The sequence below is a fragment of the Dromiciops gliroides genome, chromosome 2 (assembly GCF_019393635.1).
Source record: "Dromiciops gliroides isolate mDroGli1 chromosome 2, mDroGli1.pri, whole genome shotgun sequence".
NCBI lineage: Eukaryota > Metazoa > Chordata > Mammalia > Microbiotheria > Microbiotheriidae > Dromiciops > Dromiciops gliroides.
Genome location: NC_057862.1, coordinates 375,388,250 through 375,411,181, shown reverse-complemented (window position 1 = coordinate 375,411,181; position 22,932 = coordinate 375,388,250). Strand labels below are relative to the sequence as shown.

The window sequence follows — 22,932 nt, the reverse complement described above, 5'->3', positions numbered from 1 at the left end:
AGATTTAGAAGGGAATATAGTGCTCCATTTTAGGGTCCAAACCCCAAATTTTACAGATGGAGAAACTGAAGCTTAGATCATTCACGACAAAAGTATGGAGCCAGCAAGAGAACATCACAGGACAAAGAACTCAAAGTAGTGGCTTTATATTATTCTTTAATTTTTAATAGAGTGAAAAGCTAAGTAGTCAAATGATAGAACAATATAAGCATAAATACCAGACTTTTGTGGGCCTGTTGGAGGTGATGACCAGACATAGCAAAATCTTAATATACTTCCCTTTGAAAGTCATAACCCTGTGCTTAAAAGTCATTACAATTTATGGTCACAGACAATCTCTATTTTTGACCTAAAATATTAAACACCAGGGATGGCCTGGTCCTGCTTTTGCCAACCCTGAAAAATTGAGTTTTATTTTATCTTTAACTCAGAAGAAGATAATTTCTAGTTCAAGCTGCTTATGGGCTGAGCAAGGAGGTTGGGGGTGGGGAGAGGAGAAAAGAAGGATTTCTGGGTAATCATGTACACTTCTTAGTTTCCTGAAGACTTACAGATACATAGAGTTTTAGAGCTGGAAGGTACTTTATAGATCATCTCATCTAACCCAGTTGAAGAAATTGAAACCCAGAGAGAAGCTGGAACTTACCCAAGGTCACACTGGTAATAAGTTGCAGAGTTGGTATTTGAATCCTGGTTTTCTGAATCTAAACCCAGTACTCTTTCTTCTACAACACCAGCATCATTCAGTACCTGTTTATTCAGTGCTTAGGTGCAAAGAATCGTGCTAAGTCCTGAGGGGATATAAGATAGGATCCCTGTCCTTCAGGCCCTCACAGTCTAACATACAGCAGAACAGGATAAGGACCCAGTAGTGGTAAAGACAGTGTGATAGGTGTTAAGAGGAGGGAGGGAGGGAATGAGAACCTTCAGCTGAATTGTTCCATTTGGATCAGGGATTTCCCAGAACTCTCACTTATTTTCTCTAACTTCTAGTTTAGGTGAATTCCCTTTCTCCTCCAGGTGACACTAGTGGAATAACTATGACCTGAGGACCTGCCTCCTGTACCCCCCCCCCCGGCCCCTCCACCCCAATTTTCCCTATTGGAAACTTCACTTCTTCAAGGTCTAGGTTTTCAATCTTTTTGCTATTTTTCTCTCTAAGTGCTTGTTCTTAACTCCCTCATTTGAGCAGTTCTTCTGACCTTGATCCTTATCAGGAAGCTTTAGCGATAAAAAGCCTATTCTTTGAATATCTTTGCTGACTAATACATGGGGTTATTAAACTGCTGTCTTTGTCTATTTTAGTAGCAAATGAGGTAAGACTTTAAGGGCAGGAGCCTTCTGAGCAACTGGATTTAGCAGATGGAGAAATGCAGATGTCCTGCAGCTCCAGACTAATCAGTTGTTTATCCAACAATAAATAACAGGCAATAGAACAGAAGATGTGTTCTCCACTCTTTGGCACCTTCCAGCACCAATTACACCATTAATGACAGAGAATTAAATAATATTCCACACTGTCCACAATGCAATAATGCCAGTTCTGTCCAATGCGGTAATGAAGAAAGGCATTCCTCACCTTTCAGCTGCCCACATCATCACCATCCTGGGCCTCTGTCAATATCACACCTCCTTTTCTGGGGACCAACTCATCCAAAGTCAGGAAGAATATATAGGTTTGGTTTTTTGTTTTTTTTTTTTTGGCGGGGCAATGGGGGTTAAGTGACTTGCCCAGGGTCACACAGCTAGTAAGTGTCAAGTGTCTGAGGCTGGATTTGAACTCAGGTCCTCCTGAATCCAAGGCCGATGCTTTATCCACTGCGCCACCTAGCTGCCCCAAGAATATATAGTTAACTGGAAAGACCCTTTGGAATCACCTAGTCCAAACTCTTCATTTTACACATGAGGAAACTGAGGTCCAAGAGGAAAAGTAACTTGCTTCAGGTCACATAGACGATAACAGCTAACGTATAGAACATAAAGGTTTGCAAAGAGCTTTATAAATATTATCTCCTTCGGTCTTCACAACAGGGCTGTTATTATCCCCATTTTATAGATGAGGAAACTGAGGTTGGCAGAGGTTAAGTGACTTGCTGAGGTTCACATAGCCTAGTTGGTGAGACAGGGAAAAGATTACTAATGATACAGGATAATTTTTGTTAAGTGTCAAGGTTGTGGGGGTGGGAGGTTAGAGTGTTTGTTCTAAGACTAAGTACTCTGGGTTTTCATTGGAAAAAGCTATTATGAGTAGGGGGTGTTTGTGAAAGACCCCAGGGAAGAAGTAGGCCTTAGGTTAAGCCTTGAAAGAAGGAGAGCATTATGACAGGTGTGTAGATGAAGCCCATTCATTGCCTTCTTGCCCTGGGAGGCAGCAGGATCTCTGTAAAGAAGAACCTGCACCCCAAGAATGTATTTACCTCCAATATCTGTGATTCACTCACATCCTCTTCTCCAAGCCACTGTAATAACTTTGTGACTTACAAAGTATTTATCTCTTGACGGCTCTTCAATTGGACACCCAAATATGGCTAGAACAGAGTTGCCGCTGGTGCCAATATAGTGGGTGGTATAAGCATCACAATTCCTATTTTATAGATGAAATTCAGACTCGGTGAGGTCAAGTAACTCATTTATAGTCACAAAGCCAGTTGGCGGCAGAGCTAGGTCCAGTGCACTTGAACTTGGGATCAAAAAACTTGGGTTAGAATCCTAGCTCTTGCCCCTGACTAGCTGTGTGACCATAATTCACTAAGATGGGCATTCTCCAGAATTGGTGCAGTGCTAACCCAGATTTATGGATGAGGCCAATATGGCTAAGGTCATGTTTTTTTCTCTACACCTGTGCATGTCCCAGCTGTATTTGGATGCAGGGTATTGCTTCTCTAACTGCAGGAGACATCAACAAAATTCTTATGTTCCTCTTTTGCTCATCTTAATACATGCAAATGATATTTTTATAAATTCTTTGGCATTAATTGGAAGTGCTTAGTCAAAGTCACTTTAGGCCCAAATCACTTCTCTCCCGTTCCCTGATTGCCGTTCTCTACCAGGACGGCTTTTAGAGAGCCGTGAATTAATTTCGTTTTCCTTGGTGTTCGTTTTTCTGCCTCTACCTTAGTTGTTGACATGGGCCAGGACATATTTTGACATTTCATAATGTCATTTGGGCTGCAATTACACAGAAAGCAAACATCTGGCACTGATTTGAATAGAGTGAGGCCTGGAGAGGCCGAGGCCTCACTCTTTATAGCAGGGGATGGGAACAACAGATGAAGTAACAGAGATATAAGCTACTTAGGCATCCTCAAGGGATGGTCCTTCTCAGGAACAGGGCATACTGACTTAGGGAAATATACAGAGGTGAAGACCAGCAACCAGTACTCACTTTATCAATAGGCTAAATTTGTAAAAATGTCTTCCACATGTTGTTTTGACCTGGGGTGAGGGAGGTGAAAGGAGAGGAGCCACAACATGACACTGAAGCAGCAGAATGACGGGTTGTTCTCCCAGAGGACATGGGACTTGCTTTTTTCAGTGTGTCTTTGCTGAATGCTTTTCTTCCACTTCTTTCTAGAATACTCTGGATCTTGAAGAGACTGGAGAAGTAATCCAGGGCAGTATCAATGCTCTACCAGATGTTTCCTTGGTGAGATGTTCCACCTTCTCTTTTGGCCTTTAATTGGAATGGGACATTTTGGCCACTAAAAACTAGCAGACTGCAAAATAAAATAAAATCTTTCAGGGGCAGCTGGGTGGTACAGTGGGTAAAGCATCAGCCCTGGATTCAGGAGGACCTGAGTTCAAATCCAGCCTCAGACACTTACTAGCTGTGTGATCCTGGACAAGTCACTTAACCCCAGTTGCCTCTAAGGTTGGGGGGTGGGGAGAAGTAACAGAGAAGCAGCATTCCATCATAAAGTGTAAGCTGATGAATGAAAGCTGGAATTAATCACAGGGGTCGATTAATCCAACCCTCTCATTTTATAGAGGAGGAAATTTAAGCCCATAGAGTTTAAGTGATTTTCCCATGGTATCATAAGTAGTTAGCACCAGACTTGAGTTAGAGGGCCTGCCTTGGAACCCCCAAGACCTGGGTTCAAGTCCTGCCTCTGACATTGACTTGGCTCTGTGACCTTTGGACTAGGCACTTCTCTCAGTACCCTTTGGCACCTCTCTAAATCTCAAAGTTATAGATGAGGAACTGATCTGGACAAGGGAAAGGCATTCCCATATCTGGAATTCCCCTCCCTGATGAAATTACAGATTGGCACAAAACCACCCCAAAAAAGAACAACCAAATATACCAGGCATGTGACCTGGTTTTAATGAAAGGCACTTGGTGTAATGAAAAGGGAACTTTGGGTCTTGGTTCTAGATCCAGCACTGCCCTTCATGCCAGTCTCAGTGTATCCACTTAATGCCTGTGGGTTCTTTGGCAAGTCACTTCCCCTGTCTGGGTTTCAGCATCCTCAGTATACAAAATGAGGGGCTTAGAGTAGATGCCTCCCTTCGAGGGCCTAGAGAAGTTGCCCTTCCCTCTCTGAGCTTGTGTGTTATCAGTTCCCTTCCACCTCTAACCCTTTGTGTCAGCTGGTCCTTTCTGGCTCTAAATCCTATGACTGCATAACTATCTTTTTCTCTCTTGGTCTAACCCCGGTTTTCTCTGTCCTGACAGCTGCCATTGCACATTATCTAGTGTATCTTCTTCTGTTTCTGTTTGCAAGCCACTGGGCATCCTTGTGTAGAGTCGAAGGATAGTGTCACCTGTATGCTCATTTTCTCTTCCTCCATTCCCGCTGTGCTCCTCACTGGTATAAGCTAATCCTTTAGAATGAAGCAAAGCCAAGGAAGTGCCTTTTTTTTTTTTAATACTGCCTGTAATTAAGTCTGTAAAGATTCTTTGCTACAGGATATTGCTGATGCCAAGGACTTAGTAAGATTCCCAAAAGGAGAAGGCTATTAGGTAACAATACTGTCTGCAAAGACACTTGCCAAGATCCAAGCCACAGGGGTCAGTCCTCTATCAGCAGCTGAGATGACACAGATTTTCCACTATGGTGTTGCATTATTCAAGCAGGCCTAGTCACATGGCTGATAGAACCCTGACAACTGTAGGAGACAGAATTCCAGCCTGGATCTTGGTTGGTTGTGGTACAGCCTTGTATCTCTTGAGTCTCTGGACAAGGGAAGGCTCCCCCAGCTCTAGTGATGGAGTCTAATGGCCTCTGTTCTTGCTGGATTTTTTGGCAGGATGATGTTGTATCTCTTTCTGAGGCACCACCCAACTTCAAGCCTCCACCACCACCTCCTCCAGCTCAGTCCCTTGACTCTTCTGTTCCCCCACAGAGAAAGACTGGGAAAGACCATCTCAAACGCCCTTCTTCAGAGTCTTCTCAATCGGGGCTTTTCTTCACAGCGCCTCGCAACCTTAGCCCACCAACTGGCCCACCAGAGAGGGACACACCCAGCACCCTATCCACTGGAGCAACTTCGTCCACAGAGGGTTCTCTTGCCAGCCCCATCTATGCCACAATTTCTCCAGCCAATCACAGCTCGAAGAGATCGATGGATACACATCTGTCATTTGTCAACCAGCACCCAATAGGCCCCTTCCCCAGGGTTCAATCTCCAACTCATCTGAAGGGCATGTCCCCTGAAGCTTCCTCAGGAAGCAGCCTCCCAAGTCCTCCCCTTCCCTCTCCTTCTTCTGTCCTCATACCCCTGGATAAGACCAGCCCCAAGTCAGGAACAAATCATCACTTTGTCATGGTGGAAGTACACCGGCCAAACAGTGAACCAGATGTGAACGAAGTGAGGGCCCTGCCGCAGACTCGAGGTGAGTAGCCCACCAGACTGCCACTTACCCAGAATTCTCTTTACTCACTCAGAATGTTCATGTGTCCACTATTGCTTCTCTACCCTTGATTTTTATGGGAAAGGAACAAGGAAAGCAACTGATATCAGGGGTTTATTCCACCAAAAAAAAATTGTTTCCCCAGATTGTGGTCCAGGGGCAGTAAAGATTCAAGTCTGGCTTTTCCGTCCTCTACTCCTACCATTCTTTCAGTGGTAATTGTCATTTTGGTGTTGACTGAGAGGCAATACAGAAATAAATTTCTGTAGAGCCTTCTGAATGACCTAAATATATTTTAGTGTAGTGGTGGTACAGTACAGGGTAAAAATGCTGACTTCGATGGTGGAAATGTGTTCAAATCCCAGCTCTGTCACTTGGGAGTTGTATGCCTTCAGAGTTACCTTATTTCTCTGGGGTTCAGTTTCTCCATCTGTAAAAAAAAAAAAAGGCACCGACTAAGTGACTCCAAGGTTCCCTTCTAGCTCTGTTAATCCCAAGAGTGTTAAGTATGCATTTGATTTCTATTCTGTTTCTTTGAAAATTGGTAATCCATATTAATAAGGCACCATTGTGGATTGGATAAATGGACAGCTTTGGAATCCGGAAAACATACTTCACATACTCTGACACTATGGGCAAAGTCACTTAACCTTTTCATCTGCGCTTCTCTAAGACTCTAAGTTATAGATGAGTTTCCAATTTCCATGAATTAGAGGGAATTTTCACATTAAAACTTCTCTACATCAATCACACCACAGATTGGGGGAAAATAATCACTTGTATCATTCTTTAAGGTTTGCAAATTGCATCGCATATATGATCTCATTTGCATCTTGCAAGAATCTTGTGAATTAGAATATTCTTTTTCCCCACATATAGAAGGCATCCACCACTGATGTTTAATCTTCTTGCCTCATAGCAGCACAAAGGTGACCTGGAAGCTCTGACAGTAGCGTTCTAGTTCTGGTAGCTCCTATCAAGCTGGAAAGACTTTGAGTACAGGAGGATGATAGACTATCTGTTTAAGGACCAGCTCAGCTAAATGAGGAGAGGGTCACCAGGTTGGCCTGAGGCTGGACATCTTTCTGATGGGCCAGCCCCATGGAAGCTCCTTAAGACTATCTACTAAGGCTAGGAGGGCTTGCAATCTGTATTGACAACAGAATCACTCAACCAGTGAAATAATGACTTCTCCAAGCAGTAGTCAATCAATCAAATATTTACTAAAGTGCCTGAAGTGTATAGATAGTTGTATATATAGTAACAGAAAAATTACCTTTCCCCAGACATCCTGGATTAATGGGAGCTTTCCATATTTTGCCCTTGGAAAGTGTTTCAAAATGACAGGAAGAAAAGAGAAAGAGAAACAGCTTCCCTGTGTTATGGTTTGTGTGTCTGGGGAGATAATATTTAGCTCTCTTAGGCCATCACCTCTATTCTCCTCCTCCTTCGGTGGCAATGACACACATCTAGGATAAGCCCAGGCATTCAAGACAAGCAGTGGTTGGCAAAGCCAGGAGGAGTCAACTGACTTGGAGGGTTCCAAATTTCCAAGTAGGAAGTCCAACAACATTTTGAGAGAGAAGGGTTCTGAACTGACTTTTGATACCCCTCTAAGGCAGGGTTTGGAACAGCTATACAACCATCCATTGCCAACTTTCCGACTTCCCTCCCGGTAGGACATCAAAAAAGAGCATAGTTTTGTTGGGCCATATTGCCCTCTTGTGGTTTGATCTGTCATTGCTAGCTAGAGGGGAACTTTGCACTTGTCTAGTACCTGCTTACCCCTAGATTGGGAGGTTTTAACTTTTTTATCTGTCATAGAACCCTTTGGCAGTTTGATGAAATCTAGGGACACATTCTCAGAAGAATGTTTTTATTTAAATAAAATAAGATACATAGTCATTATAAAGGAAACCAATTATATTGAAATAGCTATCAGAATATTCATTTTGGAAAAAGTTAATGGCCCCCAGGTTAAGAACACCATCTTAGATCATTGAGCAATTATCAGACATTAACCCATAAACCTTCCCAACTAGCCTCAGAGTTGAAAGAGGAGAAAGATGATTTTTCCCAGTTCTCAGATGGGAAGTTGAAGTCTAGAGAAAAATAATGAGTTTCAGAAATATATACAAGAATGGAAGAGAGGGGTCCAGACTTGAAGCACCCACCATGACCCCTTAAACAAGGGGTTATTAACCTCTGGTCTGTTAACTTTAAAAATATTTTTGATAACTATATTTAAATATTATTGGTTTCCTTTATAATTTTATTTCATACATTTAAACACATTATTCTGAAGAGTCCTTAGTTTTCATTAGGTCATGGAAGGGGTCCATGGTACAAAAAGATAATGACATCTATCCTAAACTAAGCTTCCATAGGCTGGCTAGTAGGCTTTTGGATAAGAAGGAATCCTATTCAGTTGAAATCCATTTGGATCCTGTTTTTGAGCTCTAATTGCCTCAGAAAGGCAAGATTCCAACTTTGGCCTCCAGCTCTGATCACAGAGCAGGCTCCCTTCCTCTTGCTGTTTCTCACCCTAATTTTCACTATGTTTAATCCCAGCCCACTTCACAGACTGTCCTGACACTTGAAAACAATTGATTTATTATTTTCTGTAGCCACTCTCTGGGACCTTTTTCCAGTAGGTGCATAACTACATCAGAACCACAGTGTTAGAAAGGCCCCTTTTAAAAATTTCCAATACAATACAGTAAACATTTGGCAAGTGTCTGCAGTGCACAGAGCCCAGTGGTAGGTAGTAGGGGAGATAACCAAGCTTACCTGTGATAATACCCCTCAAATTGCTTCCAACGCAGTATTGTTGTTCAGTTATTTCAGTTGAGTCTGACTCTTCATGATCTCATTTCGGGTTTTCTTGGCATAGATACTAGGGTGGTTTGCCATTTCTTTCTCCAGCTCATTTCACAGATGAGGAAACTGGGGCAAAATAGTATTGAGTAACTTGCCCAGGAGTATCTGAGGCTAGATTTGAACTCAGGAAGATGAGTCTTCCTGACTCCAGGCCTGATCCTCTATCCACTGTGCCACCTACCTGCCCCCAAAAAACACATGAAAAGATCACCAGTGAGCCTGAAAACAAGGCTAGGGGAAGCAGACAAGAAATTCCCAACTGGAGGAATCAGGGAAGGCCTCATGGAAGAGGTGGCCTTGTGATGGGGTTTTAAAGCACAGGGACTTCAACATGCAAAGAAAGAAGAAGGGAATTCCAAGACCTGGGAACAGTGTCAGCAAAGCACAAGCATGTTTTGAACATAGAGCAATCCATTTTGGCTAAAGCACACCTTGTGTGGGGGAATGGTGTAAAATAAAACAAAGGGAAAATAGTAAGCATTTATTAAGTACCTAGTGTGTGTAGGAGCACTGAGTCAAGCATAGGGGTACACTGAGTTGAGCTAAGACAGTATCTTCACTCTCAAAGACCTTGCCAGTAGGAGGAGGAATAAGATAGAAAACAGTGATGGCAGATGATGGAGAGCTTTAAATGTTGAACAGAGCTACTCTTTAGAATAGTAGGGAGCCACCAAAGATTTCCAAAAAAGTGAAGAGGTCTGTGTATAAGGAAGATTATTCTGGTAGCAGGATGAAGGATGGATTGCATGAAGGAAAAAATAGTAGAGAAGACATAGGAGACCATTGCAATGGCCCAGAAAGTGATATTGAGAGTCTACCAGAATGGCAGCAGTGGGAATGAAGAGGAAAGGGAGGTTGTAAAAGATGACTGAGTGGTGGAATCCTTAAGACTTGTAACTAATTGATTGGATAGGATAAGAGAGGCAAGGAGGGGGATGAATCAACAATAATGCTAAGGTTATAGACATGAATAACAGACATTAACGTAAACAGAAGGGTGGAAGTCAGAAGGAAAACCTTATTTGTTTTGTTTTGGGACAAGTATGTGTTGGAGCTAGTTCAACCAAGAGAGCTTATTGTTAAATTTTCAGTGTGAGCTTAAGCTTCTATCCAGGAAATTGCAAAACAATTGGACAAAGCAGGGATTGATTTATTGTTTTGGTTGATTGTACTCTAGACCTAAGAAAGTGATAGAGAAAATGTTAATAATGAAGAGTAAACTTAAAAGTGTGTTAGGGGCAGCTAGGTGGCGCAGTGGATAGAGCACCAGCCCTGGAGTCAGGAGGACTTGAGTTCAAATCTGGCCTCAGACACTTAACACTTACTAGCTGTGTGACCCTGGGTAAGTCACTTAACCCCACTTGCCTCAATAAAACAAACAAAAAAAATAAAAGTGTGTTGTGCATTTTTAGGGAGCCAGTTGTTAAACACTTACTAGCATATCTCTGGTTTGAGATATGTTCATTTGGAGGTACTAGAGAGGTATCCATGTAGAGATAGCTGATAACCTGTAGGTGACAGGAGGTTAGGGTCTTGGATAGATCAAAGAAGAGAATTCATATCTAGAGATAGAGATTTTCAAGTCATCTCCAAAGAGGTGGTATTTGGTAATAATCAAAGGGGAACAATTTCTAGGTCTTCTCCACCCTTCTATAATGCAGGGGATATTGGAGATCGATTTTACACCCTTGTTGTTGGTAGTGGTCCATTGTTTTCTTTTTTTTTTTTTTTTTTTGGTGAGGCAATTGGGGTTAAGTGACTTGCCCAGGGTCACACAGCTAGTAAGTGTAAAGTGTCTGAGGTCAGATTTGAACTCAGGTCCTCCTGAATCCAGGGCTGGTGCTCTATCCACTGTGCCATCTAGCTGCCCCGGTCCATTGTTTTCTTTTTTTTTTTTTTTAGTGAGGCAATTGGGGTTAAGTGACTTGCGCAGGGTCACACAGCTAGTAAGTGTTAAGTGTCTGAGGCCAGATTTGAACTCAGGTACTCCTGACTCCAGGGCTGGTGCTCTATCCACTGCGCCACCTAGCTGCCCTGGTCCATTGTTTTCTAAGAGGATCAGTGACATCATGTCTTGACTTGTGTGTGAATTGGATTTAAGTAAGGCTAAGTTGTGCAAAGTCATCAGCCTCACTCTTTCTTCCTGAATCCTCCAAGTCCAGTAGCAGGACAAAAGTCAAGGCCTTTGGAGAGAAAGAAAGGGATGACAGTCAGTTGCTTTCATACTTTTCCCTTGTAAGTGAAGAAGTGTGAGTAAATTTCAATAAACCCAATTGTGGATCATCACCAGGTGATGGCTTCTTGCAGTTTTAGTAGGCTTACCTTAAGTGGGTACAGTTACAGAGGCCTAGAATAGCACTGTATATGTCTTATATTTGAATTAACTGTCTAGAGGGCACTCCTACCAATGCATGGCTGCTCTGGCTTCTTTCTATTGTGACTCTTGAGTCAAAAAACCCTTGTACCAGTCTCTGGGTCCTTGAGTCTCACAGTGGCTACTTGAAAAGAAACTAAGGTTTCCTAGATAACACTTATATTCAAAACTAGCATCCTTACCCTCCTGTCTACCCGCTTGTGCCCTATGCCCAATTCCATGTGGAGTCAGAAGGGATTCAGAGGGCCAGTCTCTGTAGGTGTTCCTCAGCAGCCTCCTGACAACATATTCTGTTTTCCTTCCTGCTAACAGCTGTTCTCCCGCTATCACCCCCAGCAGCCTCTACCCTTTCCCAGCTGTCAGACAGTGGGCAGACTCTCAGCGAAGACAGTGGCGTGGACACCGGAGAGGCAGAGGCCAGTAGCAAGGACCGAGGCCGACAGCAGGCATCCATGAAGGGAAGAGGCAGCAAGGACCTCCCCCGGAATGAGGGGGCAGCAGAGGCAGCCACCAAACCGGTAAGGAATAGACATGAGGCAGCTTTGTAGGTGGGGCATGTTGGAAATTGGACTCAACCCTGGGGAATGCTTCCAGGGTGTTTTGAGATGGGGAGGTGGTAGGGTCTGCCCAAGGGAAGGAATTCCTAAATGTGATTCAGAAGCCAGTGGGCAAGGGGGCATGGTTCACCCTATTCTCAACCCAGCCTATGGGTTGTGATGTGGGAGGCATGAGCTGGTCAGCAATTGCATTCATTTTGTGGCTGAACAACACAGATAGAGTTTTGCCATACCTTGCCTCAAGGGCGCTCAGTCATAAAGGCCTCCTTGTTACCTCTCTCCATCTTTGAACATGTTGGCTTTGCCCCATCCCTAGAGACACTGACTCAGAAATTTAAGAACTCTTCCTATTGCACATTGACCCAATAGTTGGCAAAGAAAAACAAGTCTGCCAGTGTTGCCCAACCTCTCTCACACCCTGGGAGTGGTGACAAAAGATACCAAGGTTTCTCTCTACAGGGCTAGAAGGGAAGTCCATCTGGGCTTAGCTTGCTTTGCGGTGGCTTTTTTCCATCTAAGGGTTGTCCCTTGTAAAATGGTTCAGCATGTAATAAAAAAACCCAGAAACTGGAAACCAGTAAACATGGGTTCTAATCCTTGCTCTGTGTGACATTGGACAAGTTGCTGACTACCCTTAGACCTCAGCTTCTTCATTATGGTAATTTGTAAATTCCTTGAGGATGAGGACTATATCCTATGTATCTCTCCTACACTCTATATGCATCATACATGGTAGACTCAATAAATGTTTGTTGAATGACTGGATGAGTTTTTTAAGTGAGTAGATTGGATCAGATTAACTCTAAGGTTCTTTCCAGCTCTGAAACCCTATAATTCTTGGATAGGGCTGGCAAGCTTAGAGGAATAAAACTTGTCCATTTTTAGAGCTGGAAAGGATATCTAGTCAAGACCTTTAAGGGGTGACGCCCTGAAGGGACAGCTTTTGGTGATGATAACATTTTCTCTGCTTTCAGCCTGGCCTCTTAGAACCCACATCCTCTCTGATTCGAGTGATGAAAAGTGCAGCCACCTTGGGTATTGCTATTGAAGGCGGTGCTAATACTCGGCAGCCCCTGCCACGGATCGTCACCATCCAGGTATGTAAAGAAGCAACATCCTTTTTGGGTTCCCCTACACTTGGCCAAGTGACTCTTCTCTGCCTTCTACCAAGCATCCAACATGATCCCACTAAGAATTCCAGAGAACACCAGGAAGTTAGGAATTCCAAGTGGCTCCTGGAGTTTTAGCCTCATCGCTTCTTATTCAACCCTCTCCCCCAGATTTCTTACTATGGCTCCATCCGGAATATTTCTTTGCTTTGCAGCTTACCAAAGATGTGATCTGGGAGCACCACTAATTTCAGCTTTGTCATTAGCCCCTCCCATCAGACATCCTCCTGCCAGAAGTCATGAAGGGTGCATAACTAGTCCCTGGTCTTAGAGAGACCTTAGATGGAAACAAGGAGTTGCAAGGTTGGGGGGATGTGTCTGGGGTATGATGAGTCTATAAAGTTAGAATGGGTTGGTGGCATTAGCCACCTGGGCATTTAAGGTGATCGGTGTGCTCTGCTTAGGTACATCTGTAGGTTGGTATAGCCATGCACTGTGCATAGGGGCCATCTTGCGTTTGTATGAGAGTACCACTACATGGCCCAGCTACCCCACACATGCAAAGGGCATCCTCGGTAGCTACTCATATGCATGTAAAAGTAAGTTAAAGTAAGCTCAGTTCCTCGCTATGGCTGGTGGGGCCAGCTTATAGTCTGTCCTAGTCACCCAGCCGGTCTAGGGCCATGGGCATCTGGGAGCTCATATCCTCTTCCTGTGTCTCCTCTTTGCAGAGAGGTGGCTCTGCCCACAACTGTGGCAAGCTGAAGGTGGGCCATGTGATTCTGGAGGTGAATGGCATGACAATGCGGGGCAAAGAGCACCGGGAGGCTGCCCGAATCATTGCTGAAGCCTTCAAGATGAAGGACAAGGACTATGTGGACTTCCTGGTTACTGAGTTCAATGTGATGCTTTAGGAGAAGGATCCCAGAGTAGAAGAATGGCCCAAGGGAGAGTGCCCAGGATCCAAGTAACGAAGTCCAGTGGAGGCTCTGCTGAGCTCTGTGTTGTGTCTCACACGTGTAAAACTGCACGTAGCTTCACGTCAAACAGATGCTCCTTCCCAGATCTTCTCGTGATCCCCCTCCTGGCACATGCATACCCCTCTCACCAGGTTAGGGGACAGGCACTTGCCTGGCTATGGCAAGGTGATGTGACATGCCTGTTCCAACCAGCCTGACCACCAGCTCAGATTAGGGCCCACCTACTCCCCTTGCCCTCAGGGAGGGTCCTGTTCTCAGGCACATGGCCAGCCTGGCTGCTGGCAGGCAGACAAACAGACAGAGAGATCTTAGCATCCCCTGGGCTAGCAGTCAGCCCCAACAAAGCCCAGAGAGCAGGAAGGAAGATGGGGAAACAGGGAAGGACTAAGAACAAGAAAGAGGCCCGAGGTGGGAGGGGGAGAAAGAACTCCCAGGAGAGAAGAGAAGAAGAGGCAGGAGAGAGCTTACGCTTTTGTTCATCCTTCCCCTGACCTGTTTACAGTTGTCAGTCCTAGGCTCCACCTCTGTGTTAAGGAACATTTCCTGTCTTTACCATATGCTCAGCTCCTTTGTCTTCACCCTGAACCCTTTTGAATTTCTTCTGAGTTGGGTTAGAGGCTCTTCTGCCCTAGCCACCGGCTTTGGCCTCCTCCCCACCTTCTCCCACTCGTCACCCTTGAAGAGAGGAATGTATCCCATCTGCCCCAGAGGAGCTTGGCTCCATTCAGTATCCCTTCTCCTTCCTCTGGGAAAGTGTGAGCCAGAGCAGGGGTGAAGAGAGATCTCTGGGGCCTCAGATGGTCCCCAGGAAATGCCCTATAGCAATCTTAGTGCCACAGACTGGGTGGGCAGCAAGTGCTCTCCTGCCCTGGCTGTTTGTTCCACCCAGCTTACTTCTCCACTGTCTTATTTATTATTTATTTTCTACCCTGTCAGCCATGGATCCCAAGCTCCCCCCTTTCCAGCTCCTATCCTGTCTGGTTACCCTGTGCACAGCCTAACAATGGATGCCTTGTAAATGGCCAGCAATGTCAGTGTATTTATATAAAGAGCTTGTGACTTTAATTTTTCAATAAATCTAATATATTAGGAAAAAGTGTACTGTGGGCCTGCCTTCTTCCCATTCAGTCATTAGGTCATGGCCTCCCACCAAGGAGTCTCTCCGCTTTATTCCAGGGTCTTATACAACAGTGTTTAAATGAGTTTGACATCTCTCTCTCTCTGATACTGACTAACTATGTGGACTTTGGAAAATCATTTTCCTCATCTGTAAAATGGAGGTAATAGCACCTTAAATGTCTTGAAGTGTGGGGTTGGACTAAATGATATGCTGAGAACTTTTCCAGGTCTATCTTATTATTTTATAAACTCCTTGAAGACAGGAATCACGTGGGATTTATCGCTGTGTTTTTCCCATTTTCATTCCTATTGATTTATGAATTTGTAACCCAAACTGGGCAAGCCATTCTGCTGCATCTCTCCTGCAGGCCACAAGGGGGCCAGCTTTGCCCTGACTGAAGACCAGTCTCCCTTCATCCTTCAGCTGGACATTGAAAGGAAAGGATCCTTTTAAGAACCCACTTCCTCTGTCACTTCCTCAGAGTCCCTGGAGATGCCCCTTGAGGCAGTCCACTGGAGAAAAATGGTGTGGCATAATGGAACTAGCACGGGGTTTAGAGTTAGAAGCCTAAAGTTTAAATTCTCTATCTGCTACTTATTGCTTTTGTGGCTGTGGGCAAGTTTCTGGGCCTCAGTTTCCTAGTCTTTAAAATGAGAGGGTTAGTCTTCACAGTCCTTAAGATCCTTTCAAGAGCCAAATCCTCTGACATCTGGAAAAATCCCTATCTCCCCCCAAAAAAGTGTAGGGGTTTCTGTATGCTATCCAGCTGAGATGGCTTAGAGAGAAGTATTTCAGAAAGGTTCTGTAGGGTCCTAAGAACCAGGGTTCCAGAAGGTTTCTAAAATCCAACCTCAGGGCATCTGGTTTTGAGTATTCTTTTAGTCTTTTCACAAAGGAATGAATCCTGAGCTGGATTTGTGAACCAACTCTCCTCAATGAGCCAAGCCAATTCCCATCAATTCAACCAATCAATTGGATATTGAGTGATCAGGCAAGACAGCCTATCCTTTGAGGCTTCTGTCGACAGTAGAAGATGGGATCAGAGAGAGTGAATCTTACTCAGCGATAATGCCTATGCATCTGTGTTCCTGAGACTCCTGCTATGTATATGCAGTAATATGGATGAAGTGGGCAGCTAGGTGGCACAGTGGATAGAGCGCTGGCCCAAGTCAAGAGGACCTGCCTTCAAATGTCACCTCAGACATTAGCTGTGTCACCCTGGGCAAGTCACTTAACCCCAATTGCCTTAAACATCCAGGGCTGTCTCTAGTTGTCCTGATTATATCTTACCACTGAACCCAAATGGTTCTGGAGGAAAGAGTGAGGTTGGTGACTTTGCACAGCCCTCCCTCACTTAAATCCAATTCACTGTAAGTCATGACATTTGTCATGGTCCTTTTTGAAAAGGAAGGACAAAACAACAACAAGAACAATATAGATGAAGTCGTAGCTGCCTTTGTCATTGAAGAGCATATAGTCTAGGGGGAGGATAAAATTAATGTTCATCTTCATATCCCCAGTGCCTTGTATATACTAAGTGCTCAATAGATGTTGAATGAATAACAGGATAATGTATGCATACATGTAATACACATATACACGTACATGTACACACGTACATATATGTGTATATGAAACAGCATGGAACACACAGTGGAGCTGGAGTCAGAAGAACTGCTTTTGTATCCTGGCTCTGACGACATATGTGATTCTGGGCAAATTATTTAACCTCTCTTGAGCATCAGTTTCCCCACGGGGAAATATCATATAGAGGAAAGAAAACTGGACCTGGAGTCAGGAGAGACCTGGGTTCAAATCCTGATGCTGACACTAGCTCTCTCTGTGATCATGAACAAGTTCTACCTTCTCAGGGCTTCAGTTCCCTCACTTTAAAAAAAAAAAAAGGATAAAAATACTTGTATTATCTCCTTCCTCAGATAAGATAAAATGTGGGCAGTTAGGTAGCCTAGTGGATAGAGTGCTGGGCCCAGAGTCAGGAAGACTCATCTTCCTGTGTTCAAATCTGGCTTCAGACACTTACTAACTGTGTGACTCTGGGCAAGTCACTTAACCCTGTTTCCCTCAGTTTCCTCATCTGAAAAATGAGCTAGAGAAGGAAATGGCAAACTGCTATAGTATCTTTGCTAAGAAAACCTCAAATGGGGTCACGAAGAGTCAGACTGAACTAAAACAACTGAACAACAAATCTTCCTATGGTTGTTATAAAGATCAGTGAGATACTGAATGTGATGTTTATTTTATACCTTAAAGCTCTATACACACAGGCTGTACACAAGTGCAGCTGTACTGGACACTGTGTGGTTGTTCAGTTGTTTTTCAGTTGTGTCTCACTATGACCCCATTTGGGATTTTCTTGGCAAAGATACTGAACTGGTTTTCTATTTCTTTCTCTAGCTCCTTTTTTCAGATAAGGAAACTGAGGCAAACAGGGTGAAGTGACTTGCCCAGGATCACACAGCTAGGAAGTTTCTGATGCCAGACTGGAACTCAAAAAGATGAGTCTTCCTGACTCCAGGCCTGGCACTCTATCTACTGTGTCCACCTAGCTGCTCAAACACTGTGTAAATGATGGTTATTGTTAAGACGGGGACAATAATGCTTGTATTACCACACTCACAGACTTCTCATGAGAAAAGTGCTTTGCAAATCTTGATAACTCCCACTTTAAAATCAATGTCAGATGGTAAAGAATTGAGCCATGTAGAGTAACCATCAGGGCAGGAGAACGATTTTTGTGCACCCAGTCTGTCGCACAAAGACACATAATATCCAGTAAACAATGCCTCACATTTTTAGCATTGTAAGGTTTAAAAAGCGCTTTTGTCACAACAATCCTGTGAGACAGATGATAGTGTTATGGTCATATCTGTATTACAGATGTAGAAACTGAAACCCAGGGAGCTAGCTAGGTGGTGCAGTGGATAAAGCACGAGCCCTGGATTCAGGAGGACCTGAGTTCAAATCCAGCCTTAGACACTTGACACTTACTAGCTATGTGACCCTGGGCAAGTCACTTAACCCTCATTGCTCTGCAAAAGAAAAAAAAAAAGAAAGGAAGGAAGGAAGAAAGAAAGAAACTGAAACCCAGAGGAAGAAAGTGACATACCCAAGCTTACATGGTTACTAGATTTGAACCCAGGCCCCCTCCCTGACTCCAAGGTTAGTATTCTTTCCAATTCATCACACTTACATGGGCTGGACCTCAAACAGTCTAATCCCAGCAATATATCAGGTACACAAATAGCTATGATATTTTTTTAAAAAAGGATGAGTTAGGGAACCATTATAGCCAATTACTGTGGCATGACGTATAAGGGGAATAAAAATTTAAAGGGGGCAGAGAGAAGTACAGACTACATTCGGATACAGCTTTCAGAAGCTGCTACTGCATCATCCCCACAAGAACTATTAACTAGGAACATTTCCACTGGGAGCAAGGACTGGTAAAGTAGTAGATGGTGGAAATATCACGAGGTTTCTCTTCTGCTGCTAAAAATGAGGCAAATCTGACAAAGAAGAATAAACTAAGTCCTGGGAAACAGGCCTATATGAAAGGGAAACAAAATGCCATGCATTAAAGTGGCCCAGAAAATGTTCCTTTTCTTTCTCCCTCATCCTATCACATGCCTCCTAAGCCTTGCCCATACTGTCCTGAAAACAGACATTCTATAATGGGTCTATAATGGGGAAGGAAGTCTGAGAGTCAGGTGATCTGGCTTCATGTCTTTTGCTCTACCTGGCACTAACCCATTGTGTGATTTGGGCTGAATAACTTAATCACTGCAGGCCTCGATTTAAACACCTGCCAAATGTAGATATTAGACTAGATGCTCAGTCCTTAGGGTCCCTTCTGGCACTAATATCCCATGTTAGTAATAACTCACATTTCTGTTCTTAAAGATTTACAAAGAACTTAATGTACTTTCCCATCCTTTAAAGGAGGCAATGCAGTTATTATTAAGTTCCCTTGATAGGCAAAGAAACTAAGGTGTTGAGATATTGACTTGCCCAGAGTCAGGCAGCTAGTCAATGTCAGGGTCAAGGTTTGAACCTTGGATCTTTGGAGCCATATCTAGCCCTTTCTACTATAACAAGCTGCTTAAGGTTCTTTTTACTTCAGGCATTCTATGATAAAAATGATACTCATACTTCAAATTTATATAGTAATATATAGTTTACAAAGCACTTGCTCCACAGTAGCCCTGTAAGATAGGGAGTGTTAGTCTTGGGCTTGTGCGTAACCTCTCTCAGCCTCAGTTTCCCTTTCTGTAAAATCATGAGTTTGGACCAAATTATCTCAAAGGTCTTTTCCTTTAATGTCCCTGGGGACAATTGGGGGAGGGGGGAGTAGTTTTAAAGCCTCTAGGTCTTGGCATTAGAAAAATAACTTTCCCATTAAGTGTTCTTTTCTCTTTCCTTTCTTTCCTTTCTTTCCCTTCCTTCTTTCCTCCCTCCTTCTTTCTTTCTTTCTTTCTTTCTTTCTTTCTTTCTTTCTTTCTTTCTTTCTTTCTTTCTTTCTTTCTTTCTTTCTTTCTTTCTTTCTTTCTTTCTTTCTTTCTTTCTTTCTTTCCTTCCTTCCTTCCTTCCTTCCTTTCTTCCTTTCTTTTTCTCTTTCTTTTTTAGAACGTTCTACTTTCAAAGTTGCCTCCTGCCAAAATGTTTCAGAGCCCAGCCTCTGGGTTAAGCGAAAGCAGGTCATCCACTCCTAGGGATGAAGAAAAGGATTATATTTCTAGCGTCACTCACCCTGACTTGGGCACCTCATGAAATCCGGGGTTTGAAATACTAAGAATAAATAAAGGGGGTGGAGGGAGGGCGGTGAGAACTGTGGATTCCTTCAGGCAGGAGATGAGTAGCCATGAAGGGGGAAAAGGAAGACGTCGACAATTCTCCCAGAAGAGACACAGGGAAACATTCCCATCTCCTGTGTCAACAAAACACGAGTTCTCAGAACTGGAAGGGGCCTTGTCGTCAAATACTCTCGATTTACAGTTGGGGAAACCGAGGCCAGGAGATGAAGACAACAGAGGAAGGGAGGGGAAAGAAGGCAGTGTTTGTGGGGTATGTAACGGGGATGGGAGAGCAAGGGGGGGGAGGGGAGGGGAAAGAAGGCAGTGAGGCGTGTAGCGGGGATGGGAGAGGAGGGGAGTGGAAGGGAGGGGAAAGAAAAGAAAGCAGAGGGTACAGATTTGTAGTCAAAAGATTTAAAGTTCTGGCTCTCTTATTGACTACCTGTTTGATCCTGGGCCCGTTTTCTCTTCTGTAAAATAAGGGGATGGCTATAAGCTCATCTGAGGTCCCTTCCAAGTCTAAATCCTGTCACCTTCCAGTTTGTGGAGCCCCGTTAATGGGCCTTCCCACCCGCATCTCTCAATGCCCTTTCCCGGAGGACGAGACTTTCCGGACACCACTGATTCTATGAAGGGCGGGCAGAAACGGATGAGTCTCTTCGATTGGTAAAGATGAGTCAGTCCCCGCCTTCCTGGGGCCGTTCCCTTTGTCCCATTGGTCAGACCTCTAGAATTATGCTAAAATTGAGCCAAGCCCCCCGCCCCAAGCAGCTGCGACTCTCAGATTGGAGACTATTGTTTGTAGTGTTTAACTCCAGGAAATTGACTAAAGGAGGCGGGGAAGAGTTTTACCCGGAGCTGGGCTGGGTTGCTGGGCTGGCGGCTCTGGGACCCGGGATGCGGAGGAGCGTGGCATCCCACTCTGTCTGGGAGGTTGGCGAAGAGGAATGACGCCCATCCCCACCTGGCATCAGGGTGGTGGCGACAGCAGCTCAGGTAAGACGGGGAGAAATCACGCCCCAAAGCGGTCGGCAGGAACTTTCCCCCAGCTCTGGGGAGGCGCGGACTGCTCTAGCAACGTGCTCCGTGCCGGGCCCCAGCTCCCCAGGCAAAACGGTGTGGAGGAGAGACCATGTCCCTGGGTACCCCACCCTCTGATACAACCCCATCCATCTCCGGACATATCAGAAATAAAAACTTACTGGTATCCTTTCTTTTCCTGAGGGTGAGGGCTTGGATCAACGTGACCTTGGTTAGGTCGCTTTAATCACTTCGAACCTCAGTTTCTCCGTATGTAAAGCGAGTTTGGTTGAACCTGGTAATCTTGAAGATTCCTTCCAGGACTCACGTTCTATTCTTTGATCCTAAGAAACCCGACTCTGGAGTCAGAAGACTTAAGGTTCCCAGTTCAACTATCCTACATACTGTCTATCTGCTTGGTCCAGTTATTTAGCTGCTTCTTAGTTTCCTCTTATTAGTAAAGTGGAAGAGTTAAATTAGATGATCCCTGAGGTTCCTTCCAGCTCTAGATCCTTTGACTTCCCCATTCTGGGTTTCCGTTTATCCATCTCTAAAAGTAAAAAGGTTGAATTAAGTTGTCTCCAAGGACCTTTTATTTCTAACGTTATTTTTCCATGATTTTATTAACTTGTCCCCCTCTGGGGAAAACAAGGACTCTTTCTCTTCCTTTCCCTCCCCTACATCCCCAGGGAAAAGATATTGGACCATCTGGAGGGATTTGCAGGTGGGAGAGGTACCTGGGAGCCCTTCGTGGAAAAGGGGCAGCTTCTAAAATTCTGAAGTGTTTCTTGGGGTGTTTGGTGGGGCAAGGAAACATCTTTAGTAGTTTCTATGCCCCCCCCCCACATACAAAGGATTTGCCTGAAGCTCTCTGGATAGGAAGTGTCATTGTCTGTGGTGTGGCTCTATATACCTGGCAAGCCCACCTTCCAAGGAAGTTCCTTGTGAGGAGTTGTAAAGGATCCCAGAATCTGGATCTGTTTCTGAGGTTGGTGTCTTGGGGCTTGAGTTGCTGTGGTTACCCCCAGGGAGGTGGCGCTCTTGCCTGGGCCCTGGTTTGTGTGGGTCTCACTCACTAGGCAACCAAGGGCACACTGGCTGCATCTCTGGCAAGAAGCTGTGAGATGACCTATCTCGTGCTTTCCCATGAGCCCCAAATAATTTCCGCCCCTTTCTGTGGGTTGCCTGTATTTTGGGTGGGGGAGGGGTAAGGTTGAGATAAGATGGTGAAAGGTGGTGGAAGAAGACCACAGGGACTTGGTCCAGTTTTAAGATGAGCTCGTTCAGCATATTTTTAGAGTCACACAACAGAGAGAGAAAAGGGGAAATGGGTATAATCTAATGGTTGGTGTGATAGTAAGAATCGAGCCTTCTGATGAGACAAGCCATACAAAGATGCTCATTGGACAGAAAACTGGACTTAGAAATCAAGAGATAGAGGTTCTAGGCCTGACTCTTTGGGAAAACCTGAGGCCCAGATAACAAAAGTGACTTGCTCACCTATAAAATGAGAGGGTTGCAATATATGATCTCTAAGGTTCCTTCCAGTACTAACATTCTAGAATCCCAAGAGTTCCATCCCAGGTTTGATTTCAACTCTCCCCTTCCCTGTCCTCCCCCCTCACCCCCCCAGCCCCTTTTGTGAAGAGATCTATGATTTCATAAGATCTGTGAGTTCCTCAGGAACTTCTACTTAGGCAGGTGGGTACCCTTTCTGCAATTTATAGTCATCTTAGAGAGTATCCTGGGACACTGAGAGGTTAAGTGATTTACCCAGGGTCATACAGCCAGCAGGCATGTCAGAGGTAGGGCTTGAACCCAGGTCTTATAGACTACAATGTCAGCTTTCTGTCTGCTAAGCCATGCTGCCTCTGAACTCCAGCCTTTAATAAGCAGGGGGTTTCATCAGCAATCCTAGGTTGCTGACTGGAGTACCTCAGAAGATGCCAAGTTTTGAGAGTTTCCAGGGAGATTTGGAAAAGTTGGGAGCAGATGTGTGTCATCTTGCCTAGAGGATATTTTGAAAATTGATACGTGCCATTTAAATTCCTAATTCTCCCACTTGGGGGAAGAAGTATTTTTAAAGCCTCCAGGACCTGGCATTAGAAAAATAACTTTCTCATTGGGAGAGCTTTCTTTTCTTTAGAACATTCTCCTTTCAGGAAGAACTAGGCCTAGAATCCAAATTTCCTGACCCTACCTAATGAACTGTGTGATCTTAGAAAAG

The 22,932-nt window shown here is 44.3% G+C and overlaps 2 protein-coding genes across 14 annotated transcripts in view; both read left to right on the top strand.

Moving 5' to 3' along the window:
• Positions 1 to 14,971, top strand: part of WHRN (whirlin) — a 138,431-nt gene extending 123,460 nt beyond the window's left edge. For 2 of the 11 annotated variants that reach the window (XM_043984612.1, XM_043984611.1), the window contains 5 exons: positions 3,575 to 3,646; positions 5,347 to 5,836; positions 11,421 to 11,626; positions 12,640 to 12,762; positions 13,506 to 14,970. In XM_043984612.1, coding sequence (XP_043840547.1) covers positions 3,575 to 3,646; positions 5,347 to 5,836; positions 11,421 to 11,626; positions 12,640 to 12,762; positions 13,506 to 13,688 — 1,074 coding nt within the window. In that variant the 3' untranslated portion in view covers positions 13,689 to 14,970. Of the gene's footprint in view, positions 1 to 3,574; positions 3,647 to 5,250; positions 5,837 to 11,420; positions 11,627 to 12,639; positions 12,763 to 13,505 lie in introns of all 11 variants that reach the window. The other 9 variants (XM_043984614.1, XM_043984608.1, XM_043984607.1 and 6 more) reach the window with 8 other exon arrangements.
• Positions 14,972 to 20,460: 5,489 nt separating this feature from the next.
• AKNA (AT-hook transcription factor) overlaps positions 20,461 to 22,932 on the top strand; it is a 74,335-nt gene continuing 71,863 nt past the window's right edge. For all 3 annotated transcript variants that reach the window (XM_043984600.1, XM_043984603.1, XM_043984601.1), the window contains exon 1: positions 20,461 to 20,681. In XM_043984600.1, the coding sequence (XP_043840535.1) occupies positions 20,633 to 20,681 (49 nt within the window). In that variant the 5' untranslated portion in view covers positions 20,461 to 20,632. The remainder of the gene's footprint in view (positions 20,682 to 22,932) is intronic.